The sequence below is a fragment of the Mustela erminea genome, chromosome 17, assembly GCF_009829155.1.
Source record: "Mustela erminea isolate mMusErm1 chromosome 17, mMusErm1.Pri, whole genome shotgun sequence".
Lineage (NCBI taxonomy): Eukaryota > Metazoa > Chordata > Mammalia > Carnivora > Mustelidae > Mustela > Mustela erminea.
In genome coordinates this window covers 29,473,430-29,500,871 of record NC_045630.1, presented here as the reverse complement: position 1 = coordinate 29,500,871, position 27,442 = coordinate 29,473,430, and the positions used below count along the sequence as shown (strand labels likewise).

Sequence of the window (27,442 nt, the reverse complement as noted above, 5' to 3'; positions counted from 1 at the left end):
ACCATTAAAGAGCATGGAACTACCAGTCTTTTTTTTTTTTTTTTTTGAAGATTTTATTTATTTGAGAAAGAGAGAGAAGGAGCACAAGCAGGGAGAGTGGGAGAGGAGGCAGCAGACTCCTTACTGAGCAGGGAGCCCAACGTGAGGCTCAATCCCAGGATCATGACCCAAGGCAAAGGCAGACACTTAACCAACTGAGCGACCAAGGTACCCCACTACCAATCTCTCATAAAGGCAATGTAAGCTCTCTCAATCAACCTAGAAAGTCATGCAAAACTCCAATGTAAATCCCGTTAAGACTTTTCATGATATATGACAGGCTAATGATTAAATATTCATACAGAACAAAGGTTCAAAAATGGATAAGAAAAAGCATCCAAAAAATAGGAGATTTGGGGCGCCTGGGTGACTCAATGGGTTAAGCCACTGCCTTCGGCTCAGGTCATGATCTCAGGGTCCTGGGATCGAGCCCCGTATCGGGCTCTCTGCTCAGCAGGGAGCCTGCTTCCTCCTCTCTCTCTGCCTGCCTCTCTGCCTACTTGTGATCTCTCTTTGTCAAATAAATAAATAAAATCTTTAAAAAAAAAAAAAGGGAGATTTGCCTTGTATAAAAATAAAAATATATTTTGAAACTAATTAATAGTAATAGCACATAAGTGGTCAGATAAATGGAACAGAGTTTAGAAGCAGATATATATATGCACAGATGTGTGCGTGTGTGTGTGTATATATATGGAAATAAGTCATAAAAGAAAAAACTGAATGAAATTGATATAGCTTATAACGTCTATGACCAAACATAGGTATCTATAAACAGACCTAAAACCATAAAGACAGATTAGCAATAAACTGGCAGAAATTACTTATATACAATGAATGATAAAAGCTACTATATATTTAATGCTAATAAATCAATATATACAAAAATTATCTAACTGAGGGCACCTGGGTGGCTCAGTTGTTAACCAACTGCCTTCGGCTCAGGTCATGATCCCAGGGTCCTGGGATCGAGCCCCAAATTGGGCTCCCTGCTCAGCGGGAAGCCTGTTTCTCACTCTCCCACTCCCTCTGCTTATGTTCCCTCTCTCACTTTGTTTCTCTCTGTCAAATAAACAAATTTAAAAAAAAAATCTTTAAAAAATTATCTAATTGTAAAATGGGTAGAGGGACACAAACAGGCAATTAATAGGAGAGGAAATACAACTGGCCAACAAAAATGATGATTAATCTTACTAGTTATCAGGGAAACACACATGAAGATGGAATTTCATTTTTCAACCATGAGATTGCCCAAGACTTAAGTCTTAACTCAAGACTTAAGCCTGGGGGCGCCCGGGTGGCTTCAGTGGGTTAAAGCCTCTGCCTTCAGCTCAGGTCATGATCCCAGGGTCCTGGGATTGAGCCCTGCATCAGGTTCTTGGCTCAGCAGGGAGCCTGCTTCCTCCTCTCTCTCTGCCTGCCTCTCTGCCTACTTGTGATCTCTGTCAAATAAATAAATAAAACCTTAAAAAAAAAAAAGACTTAAGTCTGGTGACATGAAGTCAGGGGAGAAAGCAGTATTCTGCAACATTCCGGAGATGGAGGGGAAATCCGTTCAGCCACTCTGGAGGACAACACGGCAGGTCTATGAAAATACACAGTGCACAGACCGTGTCAGACAGCAATTCCACTTCTTGGTATCTATCTACTCTTGAAAAACTCATGCAGACGTGCAGAAAGACATGTAAGAGTGTTCACTGGCACGCCACTTAAGAAAAAAAAAAATCACAAGGAACCTAAAATGTTCAATTAACAGAAAAATGGTCAAAAACTCACTCTACAGAAGAAACCCAGCAGATTAAAAGAACAGAGTAGACCTCTACTTGGTAAAAGGGAAATTTTTTATGAGCACAGACTGGAATTTTCAAAGTTGCAAAATGCAGACCTTGTGAGAAACATGTTTCCATCTCTCTATTCTGCCACACCAAAAAAAAAGTTACATCTCCTCAACTGGAGGTATTTAAGTTCATGACTTCAGTAAAGGGTAAAAACCATTAGTTAGAAGTGTACAGATGGCACATTAAAGAACAGTGAAAAAAATCAGCACGTGTGATCACATCTGGACTGGCTCTCTCCGTAGACTCACTAGTAAGTCAGCAGTTCGGGGCCCAGCCGAACAGAGCAATCATGCTCAAGACTTTGGTGAAACTACAAGAAGTTGACGTTTGATGGCCTGAAACCAAACGCCAAGGTCAGTTTTGGAAAAGTCAGTCACTTCGTTTATCCTAATCAAAGCAAACTTATTAAAAGTGGCCTGTCAACTAATAAGAATGGAGCTAATGCTTCTTTCATTACAAAATAAATCAAGCAACATAATAAGCACCTGAAATAAGGATCACGTAATTTATTCCAAAGAAGGGTATTGGAGGGCGCCTGGGTGGCTCAGTGGGTTAAGCCGCTGCCTTCGGCTCAGGTCATAATCTCGGGGTCCTGGGATCGAGTCCCGCATTGGGTTCTCTGCTCAGCAGGGAGCCTGCCTCTCTGCCTACTTGTGATCTCTCTCTGTCAAATAAATAAATAAAATATTAAAAAAATAAATAAATAAAAGCTCTCCATGAGCAAGCTGAAGAATCTTAAGTGAATACATGTGAGATAAAAAAGCCCAAGTCCGATTAATACATATTTTGAAATAAAGTTCAGACTGGCTCTCTCCCAAGGAGATCACAGGCACACATTTTCAGGGTGCTGATGGAAGTGCTGAGCTGAGCTCAGCTGGGAAAAGACGACGCAAAGCCGGTTTTGGTCACAGACTGCTGCACTTGGGAGCCCCCAATGAATTTTAGCCATCACTTCTGATTTTGAACGGGTTGCTTCTCCTGTTCCATAAGGTGGATGGTCAATACTCAGTGGCATGGTAGGGGGGTCTGGGTGGCTCAGTGGGTTAACCACCTCTGCCTTAGGCTAAGGTCATGATCTCAGGGTCCTGGTATCAAGCCCCACATCGGACTCTCTACTCAGCAGGGAGCCTGCTTCTCCCTTTCTCTCTGCCTGCCTCTCTGCCTATGTGTGATCTCTGTCAAATAAAGTAAAATCTTTAAAAAAAAAAAAAAAAGAGGGACAACTGGGTGGCTCAGTGGGTTAAAGCCTCTGCCTTCAGTTCAGGTCATGATCTCAGAGTCCTGGGATCAAACCCCACATCAGGCTCTCTGCTGAGCAGGGAGCCTGCTTCCTCCTCTCTCTCTCTCTGCCTGCCTGTCTACTTGTGATCTCTGTCAAATTAAAACAAAAAAACAAACAAACTCAGTGGCATGGCTTCCAAGACGTACTCCTTAAGCATTCATGGTATCCCAACATAGCAATAAAACCCCAAGACAACCAGCTTGTTCTGTCTCTCCCACAAGCAAACAAAATCTGAGGTCCAAGTCAGCCTGCATTTCAGGGGGGTCATTTATAGAACCATTTCTGGCACTCCACATTATACTGATTGCTTTGCAGGGGCCAGACCTCAGAAAGGATTTCAGGGCAGGGGATCCCAGAACTTCAAGAAATACACTACACACGTGGCTGTGTAGGGGAAATAATCATAAGTCCCTTTCAATAAGAAGTCAGTGCTTTCCTTTCCACCCAGCAGACTGAAAACTTTAAAATGTATCCTAACTCACTGGGGCAATTCCCAGCAAAAACTGATCAGTCAGAAAGAGTCTGTTGTTGGTGTTTAACTTTTTAAAACAGAAAAGATCTTCTGAGCCATTTCTTCTCATCCTTCCCAAATGAGGAAATACAGGACTAACACTTCAGAGAGTAACTGTATTAATGAAACGTCAACGGATTACAGATAAACATTTTAATTGATTAAATATATTATTCTCAAGGTCTTTTTGAAATCGCACTTGTACTGTACTAATCAACAGCCAAAGGCAATAAAAAAGTTTAAAACCAAAAAAATGTTCTGACATGAGCACATGACAGGAACCACTGCTTATGTAAAGTGACATACACTGCTCCCGAGAACAATGATATTTTTAGAAGATAATTCACTTTAACACATGTGCAAGGACACATCTGTAATCAAAGGCTGGAAGAAATATATATTAGTGCCTGCTTTTTAAAAGTTTATTTTACATTTTAAATACAGTATTTTCTCATTAAAAAAAAAAAAAAAAAAAAGCCAAGAAGTGCCTAACGCCATGGTTTCTATACCATATATACACGAGAGCTGACGGAGAGCCTGAAAGTGTTCTGGACAGAACAGTGTGGACACCTCTGAGCTGGAACTAGTGAATCAAAATTAAAAAAAAAAACACAAATTAAGCACTGCTTAGGAGAGAAAATAATCCAGTTTCCAAATAACCAAAAGAGAACAGAGTTAGGTATGTACAAAACCAGGTATTAAAAAACAGAAATGCAGCACACACAAACCAACAGCCCCTTATATAGGGAACTGTATATAACGCAGCTAATCAACGGAGACCCTCCTACAAGAAGTGATGTATGATTTGAAACTGTAAAAATCTAAGTAGTTCAGTAACAACATACAGTAACATTACGTGTATTGCCGTCTTTGTCGCTTTCTAGCTGTACCACACTCCCTTATGAAAACAAGAATCTCTACACTAGTCGATCACTTATACAAACGTGAGGCAATTAATCCATATTTGTTTTCAGTAAGGAAAACAAAAGTGTACCTCTTCCCAGCTATAAAGACATAATACAGATTAAAGCTATAAAAAAATTTAAGCATGGGCATATGCGTTTCCAATTCTCTCTAGTAAGCAATTCCAAACTGGAATCGTATAGGGTCTGTGCCTAAGTATTAACACATGAAAAGAAAATGGACTGTCTCTGGCAGTGATTTCCATTTAGTGCAATGTTATTCCCCACACAGCGAATTACATTTAAGTGATTTTATATATTTTACTTCAGTAGGTGCCAATTTGAGTTTACAAAACCCCTACCTATATGCTTGTGTAGAAAACGGTTTTAATTTGAGATGCTCTACAAAGCCCAATCGAGACAAAAATGAGTTAATTTTGCTTTTGTTACTTGGTAGAGTGAGTACCAGAGGAAGAGCAAAGGACCAAGCACAGGCTTGCTGAGACGGATGTCTGAGGTGTTCTAGGTGTCTTGATAGTTCAATTATCAATCAGCTTTGAACATTCTTAAGATTATCTCAGAAAGTAATTCTCTGTACTACAACTGTGAACTAACAGCTGCACTCAAAGCAAAAACAATCTGGGTCGTTCAGAACAAAACTGAATTGAGGCAATCTGTCTATGATCATCTGTGAGGTCTTGAGTTTTTAAGTTTTAAAAATGATGACCTTCATCAAAGTCAGCTGCACCTCAGGCAGACTACTGACATGAGGCTGTCCTATCTGCGGTCCCTGTAACTATGGGCTCTCGTAAGACACATGGAGCAGGCAGCAATGGACTCACCATCAGTCAGGTGGGGTCAACGTGGGGAGGTTTTATTCTGGAGACCTTAAAGATTTAACGTGTAGCTCCTGGAACTTCAGCATCCGTTAGTGACTCTGGTGGGCAGCACCCAAGGGCTGGAGGGCTCTGAGGAATCCCCCGAGCCCCAGAGTATTAATGCTAAAGGGTCTCACGGGAACCCTGAGCTCCAACAAGAGTCCACCAGCCGTCAGACCAAAATCAACAGGATAAACACTGACTGCAATGCTCCAGAAAAGTCCAAAGAAATTCCAAACTAAATGCTGTCTTCTGCCCAGCCCTAGACTCCAGACTCTGTAACAACATCTTTATCTAGTGTAATAGACTCTGTAGTAGACGGATTTTGACCTCCACAAAGAGTAGGAGTTGTCGAACTTGAGGAGGTAGACCCCTCTCCCTGGGTACTGGTGGCTGCCGGCGTACACTTCTTCATGGCAGTCCCGCCGGTAGACAGGCACGATCTCGTCCAGCAGAGGCTTGGCGGCATGCTGTTTGGCTTTCTCTTCACTACTGACATTTTCTGTGAGACAGAATGAGACTCGTCAGTGAACAGAACTGGGAAAACCACATTTGCCTCAAGCACTGCAACCCCGTCCTTCCTCTGAGAAACAGCTCCTCAGGAATTCTCTGGAGCCACTCTACAATGCATGTGCCCATGAGCACGTCCCGGTTTCGTCTTTCATTCATTTGTTCACTCCTGTATCTCGGCAGCTGCTACCTGGTGGGGGAAGCAGCCAGCACCTCTCTCTCCCTTGACTCTGACCACCGCTCCCACGTCTGAGCCCCACTCTTCCCCAGGGACACCCAGTCGAGTCCTCGCTCCTCCCACCAGGCGGAACCTTGCTTGTCTGAGCAACAAGGAAAACGATGCTCTTGTCCTCTTCCTCAACAACATGAAAGTTCTGTTTTAGGAAGGGGCAACTGAACTCCTGAGGACTATCATGTTCTGTACACGTCAGAGAGTAAAATGAGGAAACCATAGTAGAGAGGCAGGCATTCAGAGACACTCTGAAAATCTACACCTTTTGCTACAGGCCCGTGCCAACCCAGAAACAACCCCAGCAGCAAAAAGGGAGCTCTGATCCTACGTCTGTCCCACTTAATAGTTTCTGAACTTTTGATATGCGGTTAGGAAAAAAATACCTCTGGAAACCTACAGGAGTGAAAAATTACAAACCAGCTTAAAACCTGTTCCGCATATCAAATGCAAACAGGTCAGGAATACGCAGCATGGAAGATAAAAAGACCTTCGAGTCCGTAACACGGCAGAGTGAATTCTGACAACATCGGTTAACTGTCAGGGGTCACTATAAGGAACTGAAACAGGTCAAGTCTGAGAAACTCTCATGGGCAAGAGGAGTTGAAGGAGACAGGATAACTAACTACAATGTGGCATTCTGGTTGGGATCATGGGACATTAGATAAAAACTAAGGAAATCTGAATACATATGGACTTTGGCCAATCACAATGTATTTATATCGGTTCATTAGTGATGATGAACATACCTCAGTATAAACGGGTGTTAACATTAAGTGGAACTGTATGTACAGTACACAGGAACTCTTTGCAACTTTTCTATAAATCTAAAATTATTCTAAAATAAAAAAGTTTACTTAAAAAAAAGCAAATGACATTCTGATAAATAGACCCAAACCAGATCTGCTTCATCACAGCAATACTTAAATGCCCTTCATTTGCAAATGAGAAATGCAGAGTTTTGCATTCAAAATGCAAACTATTGTTTTTAAGAATATCCATGAACAGGGGTGCCTGGGTAGCTCAGAGGGTTAAGATCCCAGGGTTTTGGGATCGAGCCCCGCATCGGGCTCTCTGCTTGGTGGGGAGCCTGCTTCCTCCTCTCTCTCTCTGCCTTCCTCTCTGCCTACTTGTGATCTCTGTCAAATAAATAAAATAAAATTAAAAAATCTTTTAAAAAAATATCCATGAACAGATTATTGGTATTCAAGACCCAGATTTTGTTCAAAACCTGTAAAACTAAAAGTTACTAGGACAGATGAGCAATGCACCTTTCATCAAGTTAAGCAAAGACTTGGGACCTGGCAGCAATAAAGACAGGATCAATCAGAGCAGGAAGATGGGTAACAGTCACACTTCTGCAGAGAAAACAAACTCCTGTAGCTTTCAAGACTCAATGGAGGGAAAAAACCCAAAGCAACAAACAGAAAGACTGGACTGCTCTTCCATCTTAATCCAAGCTAAAAGGACCCCCATAAAATGCACTGCGGGGACAAGACACAGTGGCACGGTAGCCTTCCTCAGGAGCCATGGGGACACACACAGTCTGTGAGCTAAATCTTCAAAAAGGATAAAGTTATGCTCACTCTTTGCAAACAACTCCTGGGAGCAATAAATCCTCACTGCTGTTTCGGCTCACACAGGGGTATTAACAGCTTAGATTTAGATGGAAATCATTTTATGATTAGGCCTGGCGTGAGGACAAGTAAGCCCATTCCCATCTGAGGGATGTCACACAGGAGAGCAAAGATCAAGGGTGCGGCATGACTCCAGCCTCTAGAGAGGCTCTGGACCCCAGCGGGGTTCACTGGTGCCCCGCCCAATCCCTGGCCCAGAAACAACAGTCAGCAGAGGGCTCACAATAGGACAACCTCCCTCTGGAGACTCTCCAGGCAAGCCAGGGGAAACAGATCACCCCAACGTGCTTCTGAGCAGAGCCTTCTACACCAGCCACAAAGCTCCTAAGCGGTACAACGGTCAGCACACACATCTCCTGTCCTAGACATCTGCAGTCTGATTTTCATATGTTCCCTGTAGCACATCAGAGAGGCCAGTCGCCAGCCCTGATGTTGCTCAGGGGCAGCTGCCATGGGCGTCGGGGCACACCTGCTCAGGTCTCTCTTGCCTCTGCTTTGCTCTTTGCTCACTCCTGGGTCTGTGGGCCAGGCTTTACCTGGCTCCGGTCCTCAGAGATAAAAGCGGCGGAAATCAAAGTTCCGCGGGACAAAGCAGCTCCTCAGTAACACTGGCCCACACATGTGTCACCACACGTGGCCTCAGAGGGCCTGGTGTGCGGCACGCGTAGGGCCCAGATCCAGTTGCGCGCCTTGATGGCGGACTGAACATCTAGCCTGCCTCCACAAATCTCTGACTACTGCCTCTTCCGGTGTAACCTGATGCAATCTCTGGGAAGCGCTACCAACCATCTTCAAGCACAAGCAGCTGTTCTGCACATCACCCAAAAGCTAGTCCCAAGAACCAGAGGCCACCTCTCCACTCCCATGGCCAGGGCACTCCTTCCACACCAGCCTCAGCCAAGCCAACCCAGGAACTCAAGTGCTCACTAGGTATGGACCGAAGCCTTGAGCTCTACCTTTTCTGCAAAACAGAATTAATATGCATTAATATGCATACATTTTATAACCTACTTCCTAAACCAGGAGGATTTAGGCTGTTCTGGTTAACACTCCATTCTGTCTACTTAGAGAAAATATAAAATTATACTCGTGTAAAATGGGGAAGAACAGCTGGCATTTCTTTTAGGTACGATGTTCTGGTAAGAGTTTCTGTATTTATATAAAAAAAAATCTTAAGAGTAACGACCTAAAAAGCTAATAACAGAATTGTAAATTTGAATAAATTCCAGAGTTGGCAGAATTTCTTGCTTGCTCTTTTAAAATTTTTCGAAATGATCTTGCACATTTGGCTTTCCAACACAAAATGCTGGAAGTAAAACCGTACTGAGGAAGCAGTACCATAACACACTGCCAGACAGACCTGCCGGCGTTAAACCAATGTCATGTTTGGACCCCAGTCCCTCCTGGCAGGCTGGCCTGTCTCTCAGCCTTTTCAGCTGAGTTCCCACTTATGAAGAGATGAATCCCTGTCTAGAAAGTGTTAATCAGGAAGCATAAGGGTGGCTAACACGGCAACCATGCCATTTTTGCCAACACAACCCAGGACTTGTCAATACGGACCACGGGCTCTACCTTCCTCCTCCTCGTCGTCATCACTGGACTCGCTGACATGCACGCTGACAGCAGTGTTTGGAGAGTCTGTCCATTCAAAGTACACCCCAAATCCAATGTCATAATTGTCTGTAGCAAATTCCCAAAAGAGGTATGATCCTTCTTCGTGGGTGGGGACTCGGACAGTGACCACTTCTCCTCGGCCCACTGTAATCACCGAGTCTGCATCCTGCCGAATCTTCTCTTTAAAGTCTTTGATTTGGGGGCGTGTCCACATGGACGGAGCTGCTATTACTGGAAGAGAGTCTAAAGGCAACAGGAATTACACACGCTGAAGAGGACGAGCCCTCGCCTGCAGCAGGTGGCCAACTCACACAGGACCCCCCGCCCCCCGCCCCGGCCACAGTGAGGCGCCACCTGCCATCGAGTCTACCTGAAGAATACACGGGCTCCCCAGCAAAGCGTCCCCCTGAACTTTCTACCAATGTCAGCACAACGCCTCAAGGAACACACGCAATCCACAATCATAGAAGTGATTTTTTTCAACACTCTGATTAGGTATGAGCACGAATTTAAGACTGACTTTGGAAACCTCCTAGCTGGTACCAGGGAAACCTAATAATGAAGGGTATCTCTGGACTTAGGAATAAATTCACTTTTGGATCCACAAAAAGAAAGCTGGGCTTTTACTTCAGTCTGTCAAGAAAAAATAAAAGCCTCGACCTCTGTGGATCCCAAAGCTCCAGGGGCTATTCTAAAGGAGCTCACGGAAACAGAAAAATCTGGACAGGACGGCCCTGCTGCGGGCTGAACAGAAAAGGGGAAAGTTCTGTTGCCTCGTCTCTGCATGTAGCAGTCCCTCAGCAGGTTTGTCAGACGCGCTCACAGAACCTTTGACGAAAGATTCATCTGAAAATACTGGGAGACCTGGGCCACCTGGCCGGTTCAGCCGGTGGAGCCTGCGACTCTTGACCTTGGGGTCATGGTTTGAGCCCCATGCTGGGTGTGGAGATTATTAAAATAAAACAACAACAAAAAAACCCTGATAAATTCTTATAAGGATAAAAGGGAAGAGAGGTTAAACAATGGGATCTTCAAGGTCTTATCCAAAGCGGTTTTCTGTTACTTACTCTAAAAAGACAAGACAGATGTCTGAAACCAACTTTCTGCACACCACCACTCACCCAGAACCATACCGCCACCCAGACCACCAGCCCTGCTATGCTCTTTTCCTTCCTAAGTTAGCGCCTAGCCTTGCTTTGGCTCTCTCCACTCAGACGTCTCTCCCCCAGGAAGCCTCTGCTGACCCCTGTGACTCGGTCACAGTCCCTACATCACAAGCTCTCAACCTACAGTGTGCCTCTCTCCGAAGCACAGCTCATACGCGGCTATGGTTTACACTTCATGTGTCCTGCCTCGTGCTGTTCCCTTGGCACTCAGAAAATCTTTAGTCAGTTGCTGAAGGAATGAATGAGCTGCACATAAAAAGCTAGACCTTTGAAAACACTAACTCGTACGCGGCTATGGTTTACACTTCGTGTGTCCTTCTGCCTCGTGCTGTTCCCTTGGCACTCAGAAAATCTTCAGTCAGTTGCTGAAGGAATGAATGAGCTGCACATAAAAAGCTAGACCTTTGAAAACACTAATTTATCTTCTGGTACTTTAGTCTCAAAAAATACTGCAATATTTGGTAGGCAAGATGCCCCCAACCCTGTGATCCCCATCTGGGTGTTCAGGGACTTGGGAGGTCACCACCCACAACATCCCAGGGTCGGTAGTGTGGCCAACAGAATATGGTGCCAGCATGATGTACTACTTTCAAAGTTAGAGCATGAAAGACACCACCACTTGTCTTGGTCCCTCGCATCGTGTTTTCTGGAGGAAGCCAGCCACTGCGTCAAGGACACTCAGCCCAAAGGAGAAGCTTCACAGGGCAAGGAACTGTGGCCTCCTGCCAATAGCCAGCACCAACCTGCCAGTCATGGAGGAAAGCACCATGGAAGCAGAGCCTCTGGTGCCCATGGAGCCTTCACCTGACTTCAGCTCCGGCCCGCATCACGAATGAACCTTCCTGGGACCAGAAGCACCACCGCTCGGCTAAGCTGCTCGTCAGTTCCCAAAACCCCAGGAATCTCACCCACTGTGTGAGACACTAAAAAGCTGTTACCAGAAGCTGCCAAATCTGGGCATAATTTGTCACATAGGAACAGATAACCAACCCACAACCCAAGGTATCCTAAAGTCCTCTGACGTGCTCTTCCCTGCTTTGCTAAGGGTCACCAGAAGCACCAGATTCAGACTCAAAAGGGTACAAAAGCATTCAACTCTCCCAGAATGTGCTCCAAAGCCAGCAAGCCAGACTCCTGACTCACTTCCCATGAACCTCAGTTATGACATCTGGACAGACACACATATCTGCCAAGTCATACCTTTTGGTCCATTCTCCACAGCTGCTTCTGCAGCTTCTGGTTCAATTTCTTTTTCTGGGTTGTCAGTGTGAGTTCTGGCCTGTCCGTTGACTGGCATCCTATCGCCTGGAGCCGATGCATTCACTTTTGAGGACGCGGGCAAAGAAGCCCCGGCGACTGCTACTTCCTGCTGTTTCTGTAAGGCCGCCTACAAGTGGAGAAACGGTGAAGACACACTGACCAAGACAGCTAAGAATGGCACATTCACCCGGGAAGGCACTCTGACCCCATGTTCTTGTCCTACCAGAACACTGTGCTGCAAGAAATTACTAATGGGGGCGTCTGGGGGTGCTCAGTCAGTTAAGCGGCTGCTCAGGTTGTAATCCCAAGGGTCCTGGGGTTGAGTCCCGCATTGGGCTCCCTGCTTAGCGGGGACCCAGCTTTTCCCTCTGCCTGCTGCTCCCCCTGCTGCTTGTGCTCTCTCTCACTGTCAAATAAATAAATAAAATCTTTTTAAAAAATTACTAATAGACTTTATCAGTTTTATCCTGTCTATGATGAGTATTAGTAGGACAGTATCAAGCCAACAGCTAAAAATCATGAAAAATTTTCAGGGACAAAAACGTGTGTTGACCTAAGAAATATTAGAAAAACCAGGAAAAATTAGATAGAAATCATCAAACCCAAATACAATTAAAGGCAAAAACTGAACACAGTAACATCTGTTCTTAGAACCGACAGAACAGGGGCGCCTGGGTGGTTCAATGGGTTAAAGCCTCTGCCTTTGGCTCGGGTCATGATCCCGGTGTCCTGGGATGGAGCTCCGAGTAGGGCTTTCTGTGCAGCAGGGAGCCTGCTTCCTCCTCTCTCTCTGCCTGCTTCTCTGCCTATTTGTGATCTCTGTCAAATAAATAAATAAAATAAAAAATTTTAAAAAAAACAAAAAACAAAAAACAACAGAATAGGGACACCTGGGTGGCTCAGTGGGTTAAGCCTCTGCCTTCGGCTCAGGTCATGATCCCATGGTCCTGGAATCGAGTTCCTCACTGAGCTCTCTGCTCAGCAGGGAGCCTGCTTTTCCCCCTGCCTCTGCCTACCTCTCTGCCTACTCATGATCTCTCTCCCTGTCAAATAAATAAAATCTTTAAATAAAAACCCTGACAATAAAACTTGATAAAATTCAGATACATAAAATCTGAAACTGGAAAATTAAACTTGGTAGAAATAAATGGTCACAAAGAAAAACTCACAAAGGCAAAAGCTGTAACTAGTAAAATCTGATATGGGGCCCCAAAGTAATCAACAAATCAAATATGGGCAATTACTCTGATATGAACAAAAATAATCAATTAATGAAATCTTCACCATAAACTAAAAAAGCATCACAATTGAACTGAAAACTATTAATGGTGTTATAAAAAATATCAACTTACGAATTAAACAGACTTACAAAATGGAGGTCAAAATACATTCTTCCAATTTTAGTATATGTGCTGCCGAAGCGAGCACTCAAAATACATTCTTGATGAAAATTCATCACTGTTTACATAATTATAATTAAAATACGTGCATTCATAAAAATGTCCCAAGTCAAAATGGAAGAGTGAAAACATGTTAAACACAAAGGACAACTATTTGGGGACATTTCTTTCCTCTAACAAGATGGATATTAGTATTATTAGACATACCTAAGTGTTGCTACTTAAGCAACTTTTGGGGAAACTTTGAATTACACATAGAGAAAGTGCACAAATAATATACAAATATACAGACTGATCACTCTTCGTAAAACAAACATACCCACATAAGCAACCAGGTCAAGACATTATATGTGTCCCAGAATCCTCCTTTTGACACGCTCCCCACCTGTGCTGCAAGGGTAACAACTGTCTTAATTAAAACACTACGGACTTGGGGCACCTGGGTAGCTCAGTGGGTTAAAGCCTCTGCCTTCAGCTCAGGTCATGATCCCAGGGTCCTGGAATCGAGCCCCGCATCGGGCTCTCTGCTCAGCAGGGAGCCTGCTTCCTCCCTCTCTCTGCCTACTTGTGATCTGTCTGTCAAATAAAAGAAAAAAAAACACTACAGACTTGCTTTGCCTGTTTTTTCACGTTATATAAATGAAACCATATAATAAGTATTCTTTTTTGTGTCTGGCTTCTTCTACTCGACATTATTTTTGCAAGGTTCATCCATAAAGTTATACAAGTAACTGTATTTTGTTTGTTTGTCCTGCTACGATATTCCACTGTGAAGATATAGAATCTATCCGTTTTACTGTTGATGACCATTTGGGCATTTAAGTAACTCTAAGTTAAAACATGGAAGTCTGGGGCGCCTGGGTGGCTCAGATGGTTAAGCATCTGCCTTCGGCTCAGGTCATGATCTCTAGATCTTGGGATGGATCCCCTCATCCAGCTCCCTGCGCAGCAGAGAACTGGCTTCTCTCTCTCCCTCTGCCTGCTGCTCCCCTTGCTTGCGCGGTCTCTCTCTCTAATGAATGAATAAAATCTTCAAAAAAATAAGTAAATAAAACATGAAAGTCATAAGTAAACTTATATTTACAAAAGTAAAAAAATTAAAAAATGAAACAAAGAAATAACAGGAAAAAAGCCTTTATACTCTCATGGCTCAGGGATAATGACGTATTTCTGCATATCTGTACACACATGTAACATATCATCTACAACCCAATTACTTCCATGAACAGCAATGCTTTCTTCTGCAGCTAACACAGGCTGGTAACACATGTAAGATTTTAAAATACCTCTTTCCAAGGCCTAGATTCTCCGTCATTCCCCAAGAGTTTTCTAGAAAGAGTACAGCTTCTAGAAAAAGTGCATAGAGCCAAAACATGATGGCACACTCAGAACACTCCCCTGCATGACAGGGCAGCAAGAAAAGCAATTCTGGGGATGGTCAGCAGGCCCAGAGCGGCCACACTCGAAACCCTCCAGCACAGTGAACAACTCCCCTGGGGATCCCACTGCCCAAAAATATACATCTATTACAGACAGCAGATCATGATGATTTATTTACATCACCTCTCATCTGTACCTTGGGAAGATTTTGAAAGCACAGAAAGGTACAGGAACAAACACCCATATTACCACATCTCCAAATGAACAAGTGTTAAGCATTTTGTCATTTTGCTCAGTATTTACTAAAAAATTACTTTATTGGACTGAAGTTTTCTTTGTTCCTTCCCTGGTGCCTTTCCTTCTCCATGCCCAGAGACCACCAAACGACATGTAAAACCGAGTTCCATCACTGTAATCTAAATTACGAATTCTAGAACCTTCACTTCCACAGACTCCCGGTTTGCCCTACTTGACCAATTTCGTTCTCACTAAATGACCTAAAAATAGGGCAAGGCGTGTGAGCTCTCCTAGCAGAAAATCACCTCAAACCCCACCTCACAGTGCTACAAGCAGGAAGAGGGGGTGGTACGCTCAAGGAGAAATAGGCTTTCGAGGACAGAGAAAAAAATCCCTCAGAAAAGCCACTTATTGTCTTGAATAAACTCTGGCCTGACATCTTTTTCATCTTAGGAACAACACAAAATCTGCCGTGCTTTTTAACTTCTCACTCATACCAAAGACTCAAGGGAAAAGGTATTTCAAGTAAGGATATTAATTTTCAAAGAATTTAAAGAGGTTGGCAGAGCAACCAAGACCACTTCATCTGACAAGAAATGCTGAGCACTACAATGACACCCTTGGCCTGTTTGACAGATCGTAACTACTTTCTAAGTGAAAAGTTAGGAAGTAAAACTTCACCAGATTCACTCCAAGAAGGCATTAGTGCCTCTGCCCAGTGTGAAAAATGAACACAGATCAGTGATCTGCCGTACGCACACAACACTTCCACAGACCAATGCTTCTTCTCATTTCAGTCCTCTGAGAGTTCAGGGAGGTGAGCGGGACCAGTACCGGATTTTCTACCCCATTCCTCCTCAGTGAGAGAAAAGGCAGAACAATCAGAGCAGTAGGTAACTTGTCTGATCTCAAGCACAACAATGGCAAGGCCAGGATCGAGTCCAAATGTCACCCTGCTCTTCATAACACGCTCCTCAGCCCGAGCCACCTACTCCTTCGTGGAAGCCAAGTACGTGGGGGTGGGGAGCTGGGGGGGCCCGCACTGTGGTGTAGGGGAGCGCAGTCTCACTCCGGCACCCGAAGCAAACATCAAGAGGATCAGCCTGCAAAACCAGCCTATAGCCTCTGGGGACAGGTCCTACCACGGACAGTTGCCCCGGCCCATGAGAGCCTGGAGGACACGGCTGGACAAACACAAGTTTCCCAATTCCTCACGGTGCCAGGACCAGCAACAGAGTCTCCGCCAGACTCACTGGAATGACACCTGGTGCACATGACCCTGGATGCCCTGGGACAAAGGAGCAGAGGTCCCGCCGTGTCTGGCATCCACGTCCTCTATCGGAGGAGCAACTCCATCCCCTGAGGCTGGTGGGAGCAGCGCGTACTCGAGCCTCCCTGCCCCCCAGCCCCGCACACCTGCTGCTGGGCCAGCTGCACCTGGTAGAGCTGCTGCATGTACTGCTGGTAATGCTGCTCCTGAAGCTGCCGGATGAGGAGCTGCTGCTGCTCAAAGTTGCCGGGGTACTGCTGCGCCGCGTACTGCTGGAACTGCGCAGCCGTCTGCGAGTTCAAGGCTGCCATGATCTGCTGCCTGCAACAGCAAGGAACACGCACGCGTCGGCTGCTGGCCAAGGCTTGCGGCAAAAGGAAACATCTTCGTGCCTCATTTGTCACCGTCCCTCCACGAAAGGACGGAGCGGAGAGGATCTCCCGCCATCATGTGCCCCGGGCCCAGACACTCGGCCTCTTGCTCCTCACTGACGAGAGGGAGGCTGATACCTGTGTCGGAGCACCTACAGGCACTCAGCCACTGGGCGCCCAAGAGCGAGGCAGAGGGACGTCTTCGGACGGGAGGTGGTGCCAGTGATCGCCACCTGGCCCGTGATCACAAGGCTGGGAGCAGCAAGAGCCAGGACACGGTCAGGCAGGCCGGGGCAGCCTAGCCTCCCAGCAGGAGGCTGTGAGAGGGCGACTGCCATCCACAGTGGGGCTGAGGGGACATTCAGCTGCTGGCCACGGCTTTGCTCCCTGAACACCCAGACATTAGGAGGAGGCAAGACAGTAACCCAGTAACCAGAACCTGTCACGAGCGGCCCTGGTAAGTGTCAGTATAGCGAGGGAAACTCGCCATGTCTCTAGCATTTCATTTAAAGCCTGCCTTTGGGGCGCTGGGGTGGCAGGGCTCAGGGGGAAAGCGTCTGCCTTCAGCTCACGTCCCGATCCCAGGGTCCTGGGACTGAGTCCTGCATCGGGCTTCCTGCTCCACGGCGAGTCTGCTTCTCCCTCGGCCGCTCTCCCTTTTTGTTCTCTTTCTGCCCACCCCACCCCCCACCCCGTCAAATAAATAAAGCAAGCCTGCCTTCCAGAACAACAGAAAAAATAGCACCTGGGCATGCCTGGTACAGAGACAGTAATTTCTCTTTTTCTAAATCTCATTTTCTCTCCTCTAGGCACCACAGGCTTCCTACCTCAGTTACGTGACCAACTTAACACAGACCGGAAAGCCATCTATCCCAAAACAGATTCGTAAGCAGAGGGATGAGAAAAATCTCACAAACTCCTGCACAGACCCCGACACTGGGGCCACTGGGGGCACCGCCCACTCCCAAAGGTGCAGCATTCCTCGTCTCTCCTCGATGTGCAGCCCCTGGCTGGTGTGCAACTAGTGCAGAAGCCTTTCTAAGCTGCTGCTAAGAGTTAATGAGGCATCAATGGACGGTCATGCTCTCTGGTTTCCTCTAAATGCCACCCCCAGTACCCACACCTCAGACCCTTCCTCCTTGTCCCCACGGCTCCCTCCTGAAAAGCCAGTCCCTGTGTCACAGCTGATCTCACAGCCCTGAATGAGAAATAGTTTCAGGTCCCAAATCCTGTATGAGGAATAGATGCCTAACACAGGCTGCGCTGAGCAGACCCTGTCCTGGGACTCTGGGACTGGGGCTCTCCCCGATCCCAGCCAGTGCCTTGTGTCCACCAAGGCAGACAACAGGAGGAGGAGGAGACAGACACACAAGCTAGGAAGCAAGACAAGATCACATGGACCCAGGGACAGAGCAAGCCACCTCAGCTCCCCGCTCTAGCCCCTAGGTCCTGGCAGCTAACCCGGAGCCCTTTCATTTTGGGGACCCACTGAAGCTTGAGCTGAGGACCTCTCGGAAACGGGACAGATCACTGGTACAAATGGCGGGTGCCGGCAGGTGTGCCCTCCTCGTGCACATGTCCCAGAGCTCCCCCAAGGAACGGCACCCAGAGGCTGTGGAGGTCCGGCTCTTGTGCTTAAACACAAGCTGTCCGACCCGCTTACTTCTGCTGCTCCAGCCGGAGCCTCTCGTCTTCTACTCGCCTCCTCTCCTCTTCCTCCTGCCTCAGCCTCTCCTCCTCCTCTCTCCTGCGCTTCTCCTCCTCCTTCTGCAGACGCTCCCTCTCCTCCTCTTCACGCCGCCGCCGCTCTTCCTCCTCTTTCCTATAAGCCAGAACAGACACGGTGAGCCCTGTACCAAGAACCCTGCCTAACATAACTGAAGACGATTTCCCAGGGAAAACGGACACAACTCGGAGAGAACAATGTGGTTGTATTAATGATATTTGAAATATATACACTTCATTGGTAGAAATTTATCCTGTGACGTCAATCTCACAATCAGTGAGAACACAGCAGAAATTATGGCTGCACAGAAGAGAAAGGTGTCCACTAGTAAGAGACCACTGAGATCACGATGTGCCCACCCCCCCGGCAGGTTTCCCTCACCTATGCTCACAACATCGTAGGCTTTCCCTTCCCACTGTCTGCTGTGCTTGTAATTCCATCTGTGTGAGAAATTCAGCACTGCACCCGCCCTTCTGTTCAAGTCTGTGCCCCGCAAGGGCAAAGGCTGCCTATCTCCCAGCGCTCTATCCACAGCGCTGAGCACGGTGCTAGATAGGACAAGCACTCAACGCACGCATCTAAAATGAGTAATGCACCAGGATGGCCTGTAGCCACAAAAAAGCCATGACTGTGTGGCCTGACACGCAGACACTTGATATGGTTGTTTAATGAAAAGAACAGGGACTAGGAAAAGGTTTGCAAAGAAATACCTTAACTGGGGGCGCCTGGATGGCATAGTCGGTTCAGCATCCAGTTCTTGCTTTGGCTTACGTTGTGATCTCAGGGTCCCGGGATAGAGCCCCCAGCCAGGCTCCACGCTCCACACAGAAGTCTGCTAAATTTTCTCTCTCTCTCTGTCCCTCCCTGACATGCGCATGTGCACTCTCGCTATTATTTATTTAAATAAATAAATCTTTTTCTAAAAAAAGATATACCTTAAATGTGTCCTAGAAAGCAAGGTAGGAGGGAATGTTTTTGGTCTGTGCTTCACATACTGTCATAAATGAAAAATATTTGTATCACATGTATCTGTATATTACTTCTGACCATTAAAAAGTATCAAAGCTTTGAATTTAAAAGAAAAAGAAGAGTTGGAAATGCAGGTGCAGCCCCTACCCAGCTCCAGCCCACCCTCGGCCCCTCTCCTGGGGAGCACAGGCCCCGAGGCAAGAGGAAGGCAGGGGGCGCTAGCCAGCTGAGCACAGTGTGAAGGGCAGGACAGCGGAGGATGGGATACAGGTGCTCACGAGGGATCTGAGGGGAGACCCTTTCTTGGTCCTACCACGAAAACTGCTCGACTTACCCCACTTCTCTCCCCAAATTCCTCTAAGTAATGAACAGCACATCCGAGCCACAGCCAGGGCTCAAAACACAGCAATAACATGACCTATTTTTAACCTGTCATGGCTGGTAGAGGACAAGGTGTGTTCCACAGCCAGAGCTGGGACTGTAGGAGGAAGTCTGGTCTTAAATGCTTTCAAAGGGTGCTAGCTGGATTTTACCTCATGACAGAGGTACATTTTTTAAAAAGATTTTATTTCTTTTGAGAGAGAGAGAGAGCAAGCGAGTGCACGCACACAGGAGTAGGGGCAAGGACAGAGGGGGAAAGAGACTCCCCACTGAGCAAGAAGCTCAATGCAGGAGGCATCGATCCGGGGATGCCAGGATTGTGACCTGAGCCAAAGGCAGAGGCTTAATGATTAAGCCACCCAAGTGTCCCTGTAAATACATTTTAAAAGGAAAAATGCAGTTTTACAGGTTAAGATGACTACTTAATATTCAATTTACCACTATGAATCAAAACTTTTTTTTTTTGAGCAGCAAAGCAAAGTTTATTGAGCGACAGTAAAGTAACAATGCAAAACTCCCAAAGAGGGAGGGGACCCAAGGGGGTTGCCCGAATCAAAACTTTTCCTTTGGATAAGTATCTTTTTTCTTTTTTTTTTTAAATTTTATTTCTTTTTTAGAGAGTGAGAGAGACAATGAAAGAGAAAGAGCATGAGTGGAGAAAAGGTCAGTGGGAGAAGCAGACTCCCTGCCGAGCAGGGAGCCTGATGCGGGACTCAATCCTACGACTCCAGGATCATGACCTGAGCCAGAGGCAGTTGCTTAACCAACTGAGCCACTCAGGCACCCCCAAAATCTTCTGAAAATGTATTAAGCTACTTCCTATCATCTTAAACAGGAATAAATTACACCCAGTGCTGTATGTTGCTGACTTAGAGCCCTGGTTGGGGAGTCTGCTGGAGAGTCTCTCTCCCTCTCCCTCTGCCCCCACCCCGACCAGCACTCTCTGAAATATATAAATCTTGGAGAAAAAAAAAACCACACTCACACACACAAAATAAGGTGTTAACTGTAATGCTGTTGAACTCAGTTATGACAAAAAAAAAGAAATCCCATCAACATAAACAGCAGCATCCTCACCTGCCCCCTGGAAACAATAAGCCACCTAGGAGCCAGAGACAATATGCATGTCTCCATAAGATCTACCACACAGTGCAGGAGATAGTCCAGATTTGCGGCATAATGTTTGAGAAGCTCGAGGGAAACAAGAGCAAACGGAGTGTCAGACCGGGGGGTAAGGGTGGGGAGAGGGGCTGAGTTTCCAGTGGAGTTTGCTCAAAACCTTGCTATAACCAGGACAAGAGGAATGCTGCTGTGATGGACAGGTGGTTCCTTTCAAAGGGACAGCCAGAAAGAAGCAGCAGCTCCCTGCCCCCTCAAACTCCTAGTATGGATACCTGCTCACACCAGCAGGTCTGAACAACTGGAGTAAGAAGTGGGGAATCTGGGGGCACCTGGGTAGCACAGTCGGTTAAGTGTAAGATTCTTGATTCCGGCTGAGGTCAGGATCTCAGGGTCGTGAGATCAAGTCCTGCATCAGGCTCTGCGCTCAGTCTGCTTGAAATTCTCTCTTCCCTTCTCTCTCTGGCTTTCCCCCTGCTTGCATGCTCTCTATCTCTAAAAAATAAGTAGTCTTTAAAAGTAAATAAATAGATAAAAGGAAGTGGGGATCCAAGGGCAGTGGGACACGTGATTCCGTAAGGCAAAAAAGCACCAGGACTGGGGCTGCACAGGAATAAAGTATGCTGTGTCCTCGAACTTCACCTTTTCTTTTCTTGCTCTTCCTTTTCTATTTTGTGGGATGCGACGTACGTTGAAAAGAGATGGCAACAGCGATGTAGGAGCTTGACAAATTCTAGCATGGCCTCCTCCCTAGACATGCTCCCCAGGGCTGCCCATTCTCTCCTGCAGGGAAGAACAAGGAAAGTCATTACCTCCTCTTCCTAAGACAGTAAGACTATGATTTAATTTCAACCTAAATGTGAACAATTCTCAATGACAACTAAGATGCAGAATGATTCTACCATCAACAAAGGGCTCCAAACTCGAGTTTCAACAAAGATGCACGACTGATACACTAAATTAGACGCGTCACACACAAGCCACACTCACTGCCGGAAACTATGCTTCAGCTGCGCTGCTGCTCATTCCCATATGAGCAAAAGGATATCTGAGTCTGACCTTCCTCCTATCACATTTTAGTCTTAACTGAATACAGCTCTCAGGGCATTGTTCTCTATCACAACTCTGTTCATCCGAGTAAGAAAATCAGTGACTGTATTTTAAGTGGCTGCTTTTAATGTCACTTAGGAAGAATGAAATGAAGTTGTCCTTGTCTTATGTTCATAATCAGACGAATAAACTTCTTCCACATTATTTACCCATAAACATCTCCAAGCCAAAAACAGATACACATCTGAAGATTCCAGACACTGCAAGCAAAAATGGCTGTTTCAGTCTTCCTTTACGCTAAGGAACCAGCTGTCTGCATCTTAACCAATTTACTTCGTGCTCTTCTCAACACTATGCTCACTAAGGTCATTATACAACAAAACACGGTTACCTCCTGTCATTCCCCAACACATCAAAGAATCCAACCTCAGGACAAGTGTCTGGATTATATGGACCCATAAGAACCTGCTTATGCAGTGCCACAAGCTTCAGTTTTTCCTCATAAGTTGGATGAAAGGCTTTGCCATCTTTTTCTGTAAGATAAAGAAACATGAAAACAATTAGAATTGGCAAAAAAAGTATTTTTCGGTGTTCTATTCTGAAAGTCCCTTATAAGGAAACGTCACACACTGCCTGTGATGAATACAAATCTTATGGTGACATTTATATTTCAAATATTAAATTTTAATAGTTGGAGCCCAAGACAGAAACCCTTTATGCAGGGATCTTTTTTTCGCCCATGAAGCCAAGCACCGACATTTATGTTCAAACTTCTACTGAGAAACCCATCTGTCAAGCTAACAGTCAGATACACAAACTGTTCTGCTGACATCTTCTACACTTATCAGAGACTGTGTAACAATCGTTTTCTAAAAGTTTAAGAAATAATTTTGTATCAGACACTTTTAAGATGATCACGCCTAAGAGGTAATGCATACCTTGAAAGGCCACAAACTGCAGCGTGATGCGGTGAAGGGACTCTAAAACAAGAGGTCAAAAACAAAAAACAAAAGCTCTGACCTCCTCTCAGACCCTTCCTATCTGTGACACCCCTGAAACTCTCAGTCACTGCTCCTCCCAAGGTAATGGGACAGCGGCAATGACAGCTATCAGAGCCTTCTCCCTCCTCCACAGCATGCTTGGCTCTGGCAGGTTTCTAACTGGCAATGGGGAGTGAAGCCAGCTTTGACCTGTGAAGACTGGGCTGCCATCAACACTCAACGCTGCATATAAATGGGAGCTGGTAACATGGGAAATCATGAGAGAACAGTGCTGCTTCTCTGATAAATGGTAGCATTAATTATTGACTGGTTCTAATAAGAGACTGCCACTTAAAAAAAAAGGTAGTACCTATTGCCTACATATTTTATCCATGCATAAAGTAGTCACCAAAATAAAATCAATGATGAGACAAGAATGTGGGTTAAAGGTTATGAACAGGAAACTCGGAGGAGAAAAAAAAACAGAAGTTGCCAAGGAGCATCCCAAGATTCTAGACCTCACAAGTCAAGGAAATGCGAAAGGTTTTCCATTACATACCAAAGCCTCTGCCGTCACAAAGCTCAAACAAAGTCAGGTAACATGGAGAGCTGTTAAGAATGGGATAAAGAGGTACCCACTCTCCCATACTAATTTGAAAGTATACACTGTTAGTTATCTTGGAAGGCAATTTAGCAATTTATCTCAACACTAAAAATATGCACGCCCCATGACCCAGTCACTTCAATTCTTGTGATCCACCCGTGATCTGTCCTGAATACACAGAGGCAGGGGGATACAGTGGTTTTCTTGCTATCATAAACAATTTATGGGGCGCCTGGGTGGCTCAGTGGGTTAAGCCGCTGCCTTCGGCTCAGGTCATGATCTCAGGGTCCTGGGATCGAGTCCCGCATCGGGCTCTCTGCTGGGCAGGGAGCCTGCTTCCCTCTCTCTCTCTCTCTGCCTGCCTCTCTGCCTACTTGTGATCTGTCTCTGTCAAATAAATAAATAAAATCTTTAAAAAAAAAAAAAACAATTTACAAAGTTCCTCAATAAAGAAACTGCTAATATGCTATATTATATATATATTTATTTACATATATTATATATTTATTTATATATTTTATATTTTATATTATATTTATATAATATATATTTATAAAATATAAAATATATATTTTATATATTATATAATATAAACTGCTACAATGTGATATATTCAGACTGTGGTATAAATGAAGCAATTATAGGAAATACTAAGTGACAAAGCAAGTTGCAAAAAACAATACAGGATCACAGCACACAATCTATGCCATCCATTCAAGCACTCCCCGACCATATGCTTTAACATCTCTAAAATCAGATTGGGCTTGACAGTCCGGTATTCTACAGTTAAAAGAGCAGTTTTCCTTTCTTAATAATAGCATGTACAAAAAAAAAAGCATGTACAATAATAGTGATTCTTAGAATTGATAAAACACTAACACATAAACACACCTACACGTGTATTCCCCAGGGACCCTTACATGAAGGTAGATGCAAATAGCAAAATCTGGGAGTCACACAACAAGAGACTAAAGGAGTCTCTCTGAGAACTGAAGCCTTACTTGCGACATACGAACCTTTCCAGGGCAAAGGTGTGGAAGAACAAACCCAACTGTGAAGAGGGAATGCCTGCCTCTCGGGAAAGGACTGGCAAAATGACTGGACGGGGACTGAAGAGGAGTTAGTTTCCTTCCCATTTATGTATGCTTGAACTGTTTTTCTGCCAGAACAAACTCATGCAATACTTAGCAAAAATAAATATTAAGAAAAGACAAACCTGTGGCACTGACCTTACCTGATAAAAATTGAAACAATTCAGCAGCCTGCCATCTGTCTTTGCTACTGAGCAAACAGTATCACTAGACAATTAGTATCAAGGGCAGTAGTTCCTCTAAAGCTTTTTGAACAGGATTATCATAGCTCTGTATTTACTAAGAAAAGGCAACTCCCACTTCAAAATCCAACACTTAGAATGCTATTTCACTCAATGGAGAGTATAAAAAGTATTTTTACATTCATACTTTCAACTTAATACATACTGAGCCCGAGTGTAAATTCACTGCCATCATGTAACTTACAAATTATTGAGGTTTAATTAAAAATTTATAATACGCAATACTGTAAAGAGCTGTAGCTAGGTGCACATTTTTTTTTAAAGGTTTGTTTATTTATTTATTTGACAGACAGAGAGACAGCAAGAGAGGGAACACAAGCTGGGGGAGTGGGAGAAGCAGGCTTCCTACTAAGCAGGGACCCCGATGCAGGACTCGATCCCAGGACCCTGGGATCATGACCCCAGAAGGCAGATGCTCAACGACTGAGCCACTCAGGTGCCCCTAGGTGCATATTTCAGGTAGATATTTACTGTAAACAAAGTACAACCATCACACTGAGAGAAAATATTTTATCTTTTAAAAGATTTTATTTGAGAGAGAGAGAGAAAGCACAAGCAGGGAGACGGCCGAGAGAGCAGGAGACCCCCCAACTGAGAGGAGAGCCCACACAGGGCAGCAGATGCCCTGCTGAGCAGAGACACCCCCCCCCAATGAGGGTCTCGATCATCGAGGACCCTGAGATCATGACCTGAGCAGAAAGCAGATGCCTAACTGAAAAGATTATTTCAGAGCTTACTTCTGACCTTGGAAGAAAACAGATCAAAAGGTAATGAAGTAGGGGCACCTGGTTGGGTCAGTGGGCTAAAGCCTCTGCCTTTGGTTCCGGTCGTGATCCCAGGTTCTGGGATCCAGCCCCACATCGGGCTGTCTGCTCAGCAGGGAGCCTGTTTCCTCCTCTTTCTCTCTCTCTCTCTCTCTCTCTGCCTGCCTCTGCCTACTTGTGATCTCTGTCAAATGAATAAATAAAATCTTAAAAAAAAAAAAAAAGATAATGAAGTAGCAGTATAAAAGTAGTAGTATTAAGATAATGTTTCAACCCTTAGGCTAGGCTGGAAGTTGAATTAAATTCCATCACAGTCTATAATCAAGATAAAGCAAGGGGCGCCTGGGGGGCTCAGTGGGTTAAAGCCTCTGCCTTCGGTTCAGGTCATGGTCCCAGGGTCTAGGGATCAAGCCCCGCACTGGACTCTCTGCTCAGCAGGAAGCGTGCTTCCTTCTCTCTCTCTGCCTGCCTCTCTGCCACCTACTTGTGATCTCTGTCAAATAAATAAATAAAAATCTTTAAAAAAATAAAAATCTAACTATTCAACAACACAACACTTAAATTACAGTAATCCAGGAAACAGAATACACAGCTGTTAAAAAGACATTTATAAGGGCTACAAAGCATTTCAGAGAACAGATCTATGATGTATTAACTAAAGTAAGTAAAATGAAAAATTATATATGTTTACATAAAATTTATGTATGTTTAGAATTATATAGAAATGCCTAAAATGTGGCCAAAGACCCACAGAGAACGTAGAAAGATAAAATTTCAAGGATTTGGGTGAGCAATTTATACATACTATAGATCTTCCTTTTAAAAAATTACAGTTAGGGGCGCCTGGGTGGCTCAGTGGGTTAAAGTCTCTGCCTTCCCCTCAGGTTAAGGGTCCTGGGATTGAGCCCCACAACGGGCTCTCTGCTTGGCAGGGAGCCTGCTTCTTCCTCTCTCTCTGCCTGCTTCTCTGCCTACTTGTGATCTCTATCTCTCAAATAAATAAAATCTTTTTTTTAAAAATTACAGTTAATGGGCACCTGGGTGGCATAGTTGGTTCAGTGTCTGACTCTTGATTTCGGCTCAGGTCATGATCTCAGGGTCTTGGGATCAAGCCCCATGTCAGCTTGTGCTGGGGGTGGAACCTGCTTTAGAATCCCTCTCTCCTTCTCCCAACCCCCAACCAGGAGCCCCATTCTCTCTCCCCCTCCCTGTCTGCCCCTATACTCCCTTTCTCTAAACTCATTCATTAATTTAAAATTACAGTTAAGATTTTTTCTCATAAAACTAGCTACTTAGAACCCTATTGCTAAAATGTGTAAAACAGGGGTGCCTGGGTGGCTCAGTGGGTTAAAGCCTCTGCCTTTGGCTCAGGTCGTGATCCCAGGGTCCTGGAATCTAGCCCCGCATCGGGCTCTCTGCTCAGCAGGGAGCCTGCTTCCCCATCTCTCTCTCTGCCTACTTGTGATCTCTGTCAAATAAATCAATAAAATCTTTTTTAAAAAAATAAAATGTGTAAAACAACAGTGGCTACTTTGGGCTACCATTTACCAAAAAGCCTTTCCTTAATTTTGAAGATGTGCATAACCATCCTTAACCACCTTCCTTCACTTTGTACAAATTAACCACCAAAACTTTTCTTGTACTAATTATGTCACAGGTAATTATCAGAAACAGCCCAGGGGCACCTGGCTGATTCAGTCGGTGGGGCATGTGACACACTTGATCTCAGGGTGTCAGCTGGGGTTAAAAACTTAAAAAAAAAAAAAGAAAGAAAGAAAGAAAGAAAAGAAACATAGACCAGAACAATGTTCTTCTCACTTTCACCAACTTGTGATGATTTGAAGAACAGTTCTATTAGCTGAAATTTAAATAAGGAGGCTGGGGTTTGTTGTGGTTTTTTTAAAGATTTTATTTATTTATTTGACAGGGAGAGAGAGACAGACAGATGAACAAGCAGGGGAATGGCAGGCAGAGGGAGGGAGAAGCCGGCTC

At 45.0% G+C, this 27,442-nt stretch overlaps 1 protein-coding gene and 1 pseudogene across 2 annotated transcripts in view; both read right to left on the bottom strand.

Annotated features, from left to right (window-relative positions):
• Nucleotides 1–3,808: 3,808 nt before the first annotated feature.
• Nucleotides 3,809–5,497, bottom strand: LOC116575906 (annotated as a pseudogene).
• ACBD3 (acyl-CoA binding domain containing 3) overlaps nucleotides 4,103–27,442 on the bottom strand; it is a 40,532-nt gene continuing 17,192 nt past the window's right edge. The window contains exons 2-8 of one of the 2 annotated variants that reach the window (XM_032317810.1): nucleotides 22,161–22,302; nucleotides 21,362–21,502; nucleotides 18,188–18,346; nucleotides 16,300–16,474; nucleotides 11,807–11,993; nucleotides 9,387–9,683; nucleotides 4,103–5,952 (exon numbers count right to left, since the gene is read on the bottom strand). In XM_032317810.1, the coding sequence (XP_032173701.1) occupies nucleotides 5,741–5,952; nucleotides 9,387–9,683; nucleotides 11,807–11,993; nucleotides 16,300–16,474; nucleotides 18,188–18,346; nucleotides 21,362–21,502; nucleotides 22,161–22,302 (1,313 nt within the window). In that variant the 3' untranslated portion in view covers nucleotides 4,103–5,740. The remainder of the gene's footprint in view (nucleotides 5,953–9,386; nucleotides 9,684–11,806; nucleotides 11,994–16,299; nucleotides 16,475–18,187; nucleotides 18,347–21,361; nucleotides 21,503–22,160; nucleotides 22,303–27,442) is intronic. The other variant, XM_032317811.1, reaches the window with a different exon arrangement.